Below are 10,726 nucleotides of genomic sequence, written 5' to 3' on the forward strand. Positions count from 1 at the left end.
GACCACCAGACACCTCCTGCTGAGACCACCTGGCCTTAGGCCACGTCACAGAGGGGCGTGGATAGGTACGCAGAGAGGGGCCCACGACCAGGGACCGGCCGATGCAATTCACGACGGCGCCTGTGCAGCGAGCCAACACCTTTATTGAGGACTGGTGCTGTGGGCGAGGCGGGGCGGGGTGGCATGGGCCGCTCTGATGCAGGCAGGCGGGGGAGAAGGGCTGGCCGCCGGTTGAAGGCTTGAGGCTGAGGGTCCCCGAGGGGGGCCGGGGAACGGGATGAAGCTCTTTGCTTCCACGAGGATAATGACCAGGGATGTGTCTCCCCTCCCTCGTGCGCCCTAGGCGGACCGCACCTTCATCTCCGACACCTTGTAGCTGTAATTGTACCCTTTCCCCGACTGCCAGTTGATGCCGTTTGCAAAGCTGTCATGTGAGCCCCCGAGGTAGCGGCCGTTCAGGTTGGACGAGTGGCAGTTCTTGTACCACCAGGCTCCTTGGTACTGCTGGGCGCAGTTCGAAGAACTTTCGTCGTTGTCCTGGTCTTTGGTGGAGAACGCCATGTTGTTGTGCTGCATCAGGGAGTCACCTGCGCAGGGGGGAGGGCGGGCGTTCACACACAGCGCGGGGTTGGGGGGGTCCTGGGCGCCGGGCCGAGCCTCACAAAGTCCGAGGGGGCCGCTGACGTGGCCCCAGGGAACCCCCACTCAGCCGACACGGCGGCCTCCGAGCCCCCCAGCCGGATCTCCCGCTGGCTGGCGGACACCCTGCCACTTTTAGAGGGGGGCCACACTGCCCGAGACGACCACAGAATGGGCCGACTCCTGGTCCGTTCCCACCGGCACCCCGACGGTGGCTGAGAACGGCACCACCACTCATTGGGCTTCCCACCCGTGTCATCCTCGTGGGGACGAGCAGGTGGGGGCCGTGTTGTCCCAACGTGTGGATGAAGGAACCGGGGTGAGCAGAAGCCACTGCCCCTCATCGCCCGGAGGACGCGGGGCCGGGAGAGTGAGCAGGCCCACCCTGCCCCGCCCCCCAAGTGCCCCTGCCCGGCCGGGTGCTCACCCGCACTGCCCCTGACCAAGGCGCCCAGCACCAGCTTGTACTTCTCCTCCTCGCTCCCCAGCTTGAACGACTGGTACTTGGCAAACTGGTAGCCGCCCTGGAAGTCCACGAGGTCGACGCGGAGCTCGCTGGTTCCTGTGGACAGAGGCGGTCAGGCGCCAGCAGCGGGGACCCTCTGCCTCGGGGGCTTGGCTACGCTTTTAGGGAATTTGGGGACTGGGCATCCAAGGGGAAGCTCCTCAGGGTCACACAGAACGTCCTGGGCTAGTAAGGGGCACGGGAACGCCCTTCCCACGGGTCCCTCGCCGAGCCCCCAGGGCCCTACTCGGGCTCACGGCCCGGGCTGTCCCCCGACCGGCCAGCAGCGGGCTGTGATGTCACTCACCGCTCTACCCTTTGTGTGGGAGCGCTGGCTTGGGACAGGGCCTCAGGGCGGCAGGGAGGGAGCAGAGGGCGGGCCCAGCGACAGGATGGCCCTGGGCCAAGGTCAGGGGCAGGGGGGTCTCGGGGCCCCAGGCCCTCGAAGGGCTGGCCCCGGGCCTACCCTGGGCGGTCAGGGCGTGAATGTTGTCGTTGCCCAGCCAGAACTCCCCCAGCTGGCTGCCGAAGCCCTGCTTGTACTCGGCCCAGTCCCGGAAGAAGTCCACGGAGCCGTCACTCCTCCTCTGGATCACCTGTGGGGGCGGGAGGGCAGGGGCGGCCCTGCAGTCGGTTGGTGCCGCCCAGTGCCACCACGAGGCCACCTGAGCCTCAGCACAGACCCCGGGTGCTCAGACGGTGCCCACTGGTGACTCAGGAGGAAGAGGAGGCTCAGAGAGGGTGGGGGACACGCCCCAAGCGGCACAGCTGGAGCGGCCGGGGCCTCCCCCGGGCCTCGCCCCACTGTCTGGCTCTCTCTGTCCGTGGTGAATGGGGGGCAGCAGCTGAGACAGCTGGGAGCTGGACAGTGGGACAGAGGCTAGAGAGCGGGAGTCCCCCCCAACACAGCAGCCCCCACCCCGGCCTGCGCAGCCGCCCTGACCCGGGACACTCACCGTCCAGCCCCCGCCGTCCGTGTGCATGTCACACAGCACGACCAGGGGCCGGCAGTCGGGCAGGTAGATGGTGTGCCAGCCGCTCAGGAGGTGCCCCCTGGTAAGCAGCTCGTTGCAGTTCCGAGGTCCTGGGAGGGGACCGGGAGGTGGGTGCTGGGGCTGGGCCCCGGGCAGGGGGGGGCGGGGGGACTGGGGGGGAGGGGAGAAGCAGGGGCAGCGGCTGTCTGCATGGACGGGGAGGGCTCCAAGGCCTGGGACTGACGTAGCCCGGCACCCAAGGGCACTCCTACCCCCAGGTGCCCCCATCTTGGTCCCCAGGGTCTGGGCCTTTCAGGGAACGGTGTCCCTCCCACCAGGAGACTCCCGGGGCTACACCAGGTTCTCTAAGCATGAGCTGCCTGCCCCTCGAGTAGCCAAGGAGTGAACATGAGTGTGGGCCCTCCAGGTCCTGCCCCGCGGGCCTGGGAGGCTGGCCTTCTGGTCGACCGCCCCCAGCCGGGAGCAGGTCCAGCTCAGATACCAGGTGAGGGCCCGGTCAGTCACCTGTGGCACAGGACTGGGATTGTGCGGAGTCTCCTGTGGGTTGTGAGAGAAGACACGCATGTCACACGTCTAGAAATCAAGGTCCCCGTCCTCCTCTGCCCTCGTGGCTCCACGGACCCCAAACAGACAAAGCTCTTCCCGGGACACGCAGCCCCTGTCCTAGCGAGCAGGTCCCAGACGCTGTCTCCGGGGTGTGGGGCCACCACGCCTGCGTGAGCTCGGCGCCACCGAGTCCCAGGTGGACTGGGGCTGAGGGTCAGCCCTGCCCCTCAGGGTAGGGACCGGGCCTCGGTACGGCCGTCTCGTCCGGGGCTGTCCCGGTCCTCCCCAGCTCAGCCCTGTCCCCAGCAGAGTCTGTGGAGGGGACAGTGCTGGGGGCGGGCATGTGGCTCTGTGCCCCGGCCTTGCACTTTGTACTTGTGGGCAGATCTGTTGCCTTTTCAGATTTTTTTAAATTTTATTTTAATCCTTGTCCAAGTACAGTTTTCTCCCTTTTACTCCCATTCCAGCCCACCCACCCATCCCTCCCCACCTCCCTCCCATTACCAGCCCCACCCCTAGTTTTTGTCCCTGTGTCCTTTAAATTTGTTCCCGTGAACCCTTCCCATTCTCCCCTGAAACTCCCTCCCCTCCCCCCTCTGAACACTGTCAGTCTGTCCCCTATTTCAGTGTCTTTGGCTATATTTTGCCTGGCTGTTTGTTTTGTTGTTTAGGTTCCTGTCAAAGGTGAGATCACATGATATTTGTCTTTCATCATCTGGCTTGTTTCCCTTAGCATAATGCTCTCCAGCTCCATCCACGCTGTTGCAAAGGGTAGGAGCTCCTTTCTGCTGCAGAGAATTCCATTGTGTGAATGTACCAGAGTTCTTTGATCCACTCATTTACTGATGGGCATCTAGGCTGCTTCCAGCACTTGGCTATTGTAAATCGTGCTGCTGTGAACACTGGGGTGCACAGGTTCTTTTGGGTTGGTGTTTTAGATGTTTTTATAAATATGTTCATGTTGAGTGTCGATCAGAAAACAAGCAAGTCACTCTCCAGGTGCACGCAACAGCGCAGCCTGCCCGCCACGTGGGTCCTCGCTGGGCTCGGGGCCCTCACCGACTGCGACCGCATAACACGGTGCAGACACCCCCCAGCCCCCCACCGGCTGCCTGGAGGGGCAGGGCCAGGAGACCCTCCCCCAGGGGACCGTGCTGGGTGTCACGGAGGCCTGGGCCGAGACCTCCCCAGCACAGAGCCTGCCAGGGAGCCCCCAGGATGGTGGGAGGGGCTCACCCTTCTCTCCACAATCACCCTTCTGTCCACGATCACCCTTCTCTCCGCGCGCACCGGTCTCCCCGCGGTCTCCTGGAGAAGACAAGACAACAGGACCCTGCTGCTAGGACACCGGGTCGGTGGGACACGGACCGTCTGCTCCGGAAACCACCCAACTGCTCTGCTTTCCAGCAGGTGTGTGGGAAGGGCCGTGAGACTCCTCGCTCTGCCGTGGGCTCAGGAAGGTGGGACTATGCGGGCACCCCCCGCAGGGGAGGGCACTCTGGGGCCCGGGGGCCCGCCCGGTGAGGGGAGCTGGCTTGGCACCCAGTCCCTGGGCCCGGGGCTCAGTGTGCACCCCCCCGCCCCTCCCCCAGGTGCCCTAGAAATGGAAAATGCAGCAAGCGCCCTCTGGGTCCCTCTGTCTCTCTGGCCGCCTCCCTCCACCTGTCCCTCCCTTTGCTCATTCATCACCCCCTGCCCCGCCCCCATCTTTCTCTCATTTCCCTGCAGGCAGACCCGGGGCGCCCAGGGGTCTTCGCTCTCTGTCACGTGGTTACCTTTGGGCCCCACTGGCCCCAGCATCCCAGGTAGTCCAGGCAAACCCCATTCTCCTGCGAATTCCAAACACGGCACTGAGGAAAATGCACCCCACACTTCTCACTGGGGATCTTCGCTCTCTGTCACGTGGTTACCTTTGGGCCCCGTTGCCCCCGGAATCCCAGGTAGTCCAGGGTAACCCCGTTCTCCTGCGAATTCCAAACACACGGCACTGAGGAAAATGCACCCCACACTTCTCACTGGGGATCTTCGCTCTCTGTCACGTGGTTACCTTTGGGCCCCGTTGCCCCCGGCATCCCAGGTGTTCCAGGGTAACCCCGTTGTCCTGCGAATTCCAAACACACGGCACTGAGGAAAATGCACCCCCACACTTCTCACTGGGGATCTTCCCGGGGTGCAGTCCTGACCCGTCCCTTCAGCCCCAGTGGTCCTCAGCATCACCGCCCGGGACAGCCCAGTGGTGACCGTGGCTGGTGGTGACCCCGCGGCCAGCTGCGTGGTGCAGAGCAGGGTGGCACCTGGAACTCAGGTTCCTTGGGGTACCTCCTGGGTTCCAGCCTTTGATGCCGGCAGCCGGCCCAGCCTGCGCGGAGCCTGCGCGGAGCTCCACTACCTGGTCATGGGCCTGGGGCGAGGACCACGTCCTCGGACACCCTGTCACCAGGCCTCCACAGGACACGGTGAGTCCCCCACGCCGTGGTCCCCCGCGGGAGGAGTCCACTCTGCGTCCAAGCCCCTGGGCTGGGCCTCCGTGCGGGCTCTACCCCGTCTCCAGAGGGAGGTGGGGCCCCTGGCCTCCCGGGTCACCTGCACGGAGGCCCCTGAGCCTGGACACCCTTGACACATGCGTCCTGCCTCCAAGGTGATGCCCCCCCGCCCAGCTGCGTTTCACGTGCACACCCCAGGCCCGGTGCGTCGGCTTGGGCTCAGATACTCCGTGAAAATAGGCCCAGGTGTGAGCTCAGAAAATTCTTAAGGGACTGGCTCTTCCTTTCAGGCCTGGGTGGGCACCAGCCCTGAGCAGGGCCAGCCCCACAGCCCCACCCGTGACCCCTCCGCTCGGAAGTCCCACAGTGCTGGGTGCGAGTTCTTGGGCCGTCTCCCAGGGCTGGTGATATTGCAAAACTGGGCCCGGCAGGCGTGCCCTCCTCACCCCCGCACTCGCCTGTGCACTGGGATGGGATGCTGCCACCCCCCACGAGGGCTGTGAGGCAGGTCCCCTGCAGACAGTGAGGGGGGGCCCGTCTGGAGAAGAATATTCTCGAGGGCACGCCGTGAGGGGCGGTGGGTGGAGGCTGTCAGCTCTCAGACCGACCCCATTGGGTCCTACTCACCTGCAGCCTCACTCACCTACACAGGTGTCTGCCGCCGAGGCCACAGAACACAGGAAGGCCATGGCCAGGACAACGGGCCCCAAGGCCACCGCCGCTCGGCTCACCTGCATCTTGGGTCCTGGCCGCTGCGGGCAGCTCCCGCCTTTATGGGCAGCTCGGAGCCCCACCCCCGGCTCTGTTTGTCACCCTTGGGGGCAGGGCACCTCCTCCCCCACCCGTGGTGTCCCCCGAAGGTGGCGTGGCCTCAGGGGACCCTGAGGGGCCACACCCCACACCCCACGTAACGAGCTTCCTTGTGGCTCCCCCTTGATGGAAACACTTTCCCAGCGAGAAGCGGCCGGGCCTGCCTGCCTGCCACTGTCTTTTGAGAAGGTTCTGCATGGATGTCCCAGGGCGGCAGGGTTGGCGGGACTGGGGGTGTCGTCTGCATACAGTGGGCTTGAAGTCTGCAGGGGGTTGGAAGCACCCTCTGGGGGTCTAGGGTGGTTGGAGGGAGGGGTGGCTTCCAGCCGCGGCCAGGCCCGGGGCAGGCCAAGGGGGTGGCTGCCTGGGACGCTGACGCCTGCCGTCCCAGCCCGCACTGCAGAGGGGCCAGACTGGGAACTAGGCAGAGGCAGCTTTGTCTGGGGGGGCTGAGGGAGGTGGCACTAGCTGCCCCCAGCAGGGGCCCGGCTGCCTGGGCCCCTCCACACCCCAGAGACTATGGCTAATTCTAGACGCTCTCACCTGGTGGCCAGTCCAGTTAGAGTTGGAGGTGGCAGGTGTGTGGTCCCAGCCCCAGTTCCTGTCCGGGTGTGACATCAGAATTCTGAGCCCAAGTCCGACGAAACCCCGTGAGGATCAAGCACCATGTCAGGGTCCCCAGGGGCCTGGGAAGGGGACAGCTGGACATCGGAGAGAGGACAAGTACTTTCCTGTCCCCACTGAGTGCTTAGCAGAGACCTGGTCACCTGAGACTAACAGAGAAAGCTCATTGACACACCTGGCTCGTGTGCCCACGGGACACGCTCGGGGGGTCCCAGGGATGACACCCTCCTCACAGGGAGGGGGCGAGGGCCTCGCAGGGCCAGGAGGACGGTCGGTGGCAGTCTGTCTGTCTTCTCCCGCGCTTCCCACCGTGGGGGCGGGTGAGGACGGGCCCGGAGCCCGGAATTCGCAGGGTGACGGCTTTGGCCTGAAGGGGTCCGAAGCCCACCCCACCCCGCACTTTTTCACGTTGGTCCCGTCCACGGTGGCCTGCTACCTCACTGCCTGTTTGCTCAAGCCTTACGGGCAGCAACTTCAAAAGAGGCGAACTCTGACCTTCTGACATTCCGGCTTTGAGATGTTTGCTCGCCCCCAACGGGTTATTTGAACGGACTGCCAACGTTCTTCCTGGACCTTTGCTCTGTTTGTGTTTTTCCTTCCTCCTCACAACTGCCCGCCCTCGCTCCTGTGGTTAAGATGGTCTTAGGGGACGAGAGCCCCCCCCACCGCCCCGCCGTCTCTCAGGCTGCCGGCGGGGGGATAGAGCCCCTTCCCTCCCACTGGCCCCCGTCTCCTGGGGACTCGCCCCCGGGGTGGCAGGCAGGCGCGCCTGTACCCTTGGCGGGGGTTGGGGGGGGGGTCGGGTCTGGGGTTTCGAGGGTTGACGCTGCTTCAGGGGGCCCCTGAGAGCAGTCGCTTGGTGACCCAGGGGGAATGTGGGCATGAGTCTCGGAACAAGGGGGTGGCTTATGTGCGGGTCCCGCTGTGTCGATTGTTTGGGGGACCCCTGAGTTCATCCCAGGCTTGTGTTCCACAGTTTCTAGAAATCCGCTCACACACGGGATCATCTCAGAAAGGGACGCGCCTGGGCCGCCGCGACACCGGTCTCAATCTGCTCGTTTTGTCAATGCAAGTAACATGCTTGCAGCCGCTGAACGGACTGTGTCAGCGAATGGAACAAGACCTATTCACAGGCCTCTCGAAGGAGGTTATTAGAGTCTGCCTGTTTTGTGTGGAATGAGGTTTACACGTCAGACTTAAAAGCTTAGGGAAGGGATCGCCGGACTTTTGGAGTTAACGTTTTAATGAACCGAACGGGCTACATTTGAATTCATTTAAAAAAACGGTGACATGCCGAGGAGGCTTCTCTGAGCCCCGAGCAGGACAAGACTCGGGGCGGGACAGGACTGGGGGGGTCCGGAACCAGGACTGGGCCCGGCCCAGCTCAGGTGTCCCTGGGGGCACTGCAGGTTACGGATGGGGACACGGGGGGGGGGGCGGAGAAGGAGGGAGGCAGCGGGGGGCCTCACAGCCTGGACTCGGGGGGCTGGGTCAGAGCCCAGCTCCCTGGGGCGCTTGGGCCGCCCTCCGTCCCCTCTCTCCCTCTGCCACGCTGCCCACACCTGCCCGCTGGCCGCCACCGCCACCCCCACCCAGAGACGGAGTCCAGGTCCCGAGGTCATCTCTAATGGGCGGGAGCGGGAGTCAGACGTGCCCTCCAGCCCTCGGGAGGGTCCCCTGGAGCCGAAAGACCGCTCACGGAGCAGGTGAAGGGCGGACTCGGGGACGGTGACCCAAAAGGACAGGCCTGTCCTCAGCTGCCTTGCACGGGGAGGTGTCCCTGCTCCCGAATTTCAGGGTTCCTTCCCCTTGGGCACTCCAAAAACATCCCCAGGGCCAAGGCACGGCGACCCGGCGTCCTCACGTGCCGGCCTCATGAGCAAGAGGGCGGGTGTTTGCTGAGCACCCGCTGGGTGCCCGGCACGGGGCAGTGCCCGGTGACACGTGGGGGACGGAGATGGAGCAGACAGGGCCCCGAGCCCGTGGGACCGCCCCCACCGAGGGAAGGCAGACGCAGAGCCGCATGGCCACACGGCGTGGTGCGGCCGACTGAAAGAAGAGCCCCAGCTCGGGACAGCAGCAGAGCGTCCCAGCCCAGGCCCCGCAGGCCCGGACCCGAAACCCACTCTGTGACTTCCCGTGTGAAGGCCCCAGCAGGCCAGCGTGTGGGCTCCCGGCCCTGTCCTGACGGCCAGCCGCATGCCAGCCACCCGGCCCGCCCGAGGGGCCCAGGGCCTGGAGACCTGCAGGGGCGGCTGGGGCTGGCGGTCACTGCCCTGCTCTGCCCTGCCCTCCCCACTTCCCTTTGGCCGGCCCTGGACTCAGCCCCAGTGACCCCAGGACCCTGGGGAGGGCGGCCTGCTGGTGACTGGGCAGGGGCCCCGGTGCTGCGGGGCCCTGCGGCCCAGGCTCCAGGAGGGGGCGCTGTCGGGGCCGCGCCTGGCGTCCCAGGTGCGTCCCATTCTCGGGCTCCCGCCCCCTTGGCCACGCCCACACGCTTCCTCCCGCGCCTTCCGTCCCAGGGGCGCTGCTCGGCCCCGCGGGGCCACGCTCCGGGGCAACGTGTCTCCGATTCTCCTCCCCCTGCTGCCTCGCTGCCTTTGGGCAGCCGTCGGCCCCTGGAGTCCGCGCGACGCCTTCCCCTGGGTCACGAAGGCTTCCTCCTCGGGTTACATAAACTTCGTGTTCCACCCTCAGCCCCGGCCCACGCCGGCCCGCGTTCACAGTTGCTAGTCCTCGCGTGTGGTCCGGCCAAAGAGCTTTTTATTTCACACATTTACAGTCACTTTTATTTTATTTTATTTTATTTTTAGACTTTCCTTATCTCTCAGAGTCCCGGAGGGAATTTGAGGCCAACTAGGGCGCAGACGCGATCCCCAGACGTCTCCGTGCGTCTCCACAAGCCCCTCCCCCACCACTCCAGCCTCCGCGGCCCCCAGCCTGAGCGCGGGACGCGGGCTCTGGGCGTGCCACCCCACCCAGGGTGCCTCCCTCCCGGCCCACCCGCACGCCCAGCGGGCGCTCCCCACTGCAGGCTGCTCCATGATGCTTTGCGGCAGAGATGGGGCGCCGGCACCGTGGGGGCGGCACGGGGTGGCTGGACACTGGGGACGCAGAGCTCTCCCACCACTCAGAGGCGGAGGCCCCGTGCAGAGCACGTCTCTGCGGCGCTCACAGGGCCCTGGCGCCTGGCAGGGAGCAGGCGGCGGGCGCCTCACTCCGGCCTGTCCCGAGCACAGCGGCCGGAACGTGCCCAAGGCTCAGAGCCGGGGGGAGCATCATCCCCTCGTTGTACATGCAACGGTGCACACACACGCTCATGCACGCTCGCACACACTCAACGCACGCTCGTCTCATCAAGTGTGCTTGGCCAGTGCGGTCTCCAGATGGCACCTTGGCCAGGCGACCCCTTGCTGGAAGTTTCGGGAGACGCCCTGAGCGAGGACCCAGGTGATCTGTGTCCCGGTTCCCCGCCCACGGCAACGTGAGGTAACAGGTGTGCGTCCTTGTGAGCCTCTGTTTTCGAGTAACTTGTTTTGCAACAACACGTAACACGGGCACTGGCAGGTGTTTTTACTCAGTCTGCTCCCTTAATGAGTCTCTTAAAGCACGGGTGGCAAGTACAAGGCCCGTGGGCCGAATCATGCCCTCCACCTGGGTTCATCCGGCCCGGCACCTGGCTCCTACCCGGCGGCAGGGCCGAGCTCCGTGCCCCTAGTTGAGGAGCAGTTACACGTACACAGCCCTGAAGTTACATTCGGCCCTTTGAAGGCCCCCGCAGGCTGACGTGGCCCCCGTGAAAGTGAGTGTGACGCCCCCGGCCACCAAGGCCCCTTGGCCTGGGGGTGTCTCGTTTCCAGCAGGTCTGAGGGCGCCCCAAAGGGCAGCGACGCCCCCGCACCCTCAAACACCGCTGCTCCCCACGCGTGCGGGAGAATCATTAGGCTTTCCCCAGGTCCACGTGATACCCATTTGTCGCGTAAAAAAGGGAAGATGAGGAAAAACAGGAGGTTGTGTGCAGGTGGTTTTTGTTGAAGCATCTGCCCTGGGGATCACTGGAGAGTGACCATTCCCTGGCTGGACGCAGGCACGGGCCCCGTGCCGCAGCCGTGTCTGGCGAGCCG

The 10,726-nt window shown here is 65.2% G+C and overlaps 1 protein-coding gene across 4 annotated transcripts; it reads right to left on the reverse strand.

The window, feature by feature from the left end:
- Positions 1-123: 123 nt before the first annotated feature.
- Positions 124-5,923, reverse strand: LOC123823373 (ficolin-2-like). Of its 4 annotated transcripts, XM_045846026.1 has the most exons (10): positions 5,812-5,923; positions 4,733-4,786; positions 4,596-4,649; positions 4,461-4,514; positions 3,922-3,993; positions 2,644-2,676; positions 2,101-2,228; positions 1,611-1,740; positions 1,067-1,201; positions 124-587 (listed from the first exon to the last, which is right to left on the reverse strand). In XM_045846026.1, exons 1-10 carry the CDS (start codon positions 5,903-5,905, stop codon positions 340-342), a joined length of 1,002 nt encoding a protein of 333 aa, XP_045701982.1. In that variant the 5' UTR covers positions 5,906-5,923; the 3' UTR covers positions 124-339. The 4 variants fall into 4 exon arrangements, with proteins under 4 accessions (XP_045701982.1, XP_045701983.1, XP_045701984.1 ...); XM_045846027.1 differs by lacking the exon at positions 4,596-4,649; XM_045846028.1 differs by lacking the exon at positions 4,733-4,786 and having other exon boundaries at positions 5,812-5,920.
- Positions 5,924-10,726: the final 4,803 nt, after the last annotated feature.

The sequence above is a fragment of the Phyllostomus hastatus genome, unplaced genomic scaffold (genome assembly GCF_019186645.2).
Source record: "Phyllostomus hastatus isolate PE091 unplaced genomic scaffold, TTU_PhHast_1.1 phas_contig_495, whole genome shotgun sequence".
In the NCBI taxonomy this organism is placed as follows: Eukaryota; Metazoa; Chordata; class Mammalia; order Chiroptera; family Phyllostomidae; genus Phyllostomus; species Phyllostomus hastatus.

Coding starts and splice junctions, on each gene's coding strand:
- LOC123823373 (XM_045846026.1), bottom strand. CDS start 5,905: ATGCAGGTGAGCCGAGCGGCGGTGGCCTTGGGGCCCGTTGTCCTGGCC. Junction 4,650..4,732: donor GGGGGCAACGGGGCCCAAAG/GTAACCACGTGA, acceptor TGGAATTCGCAG/GAGAACGGGGTTACCCTGGA. Junction 2,229..2,643: donor ATCCCAGTCCTGTGCCACAG/GTGACTGACCGG, acceptor GTCCCCTCCCAG/GACCTCGGAACTGCAACGAG.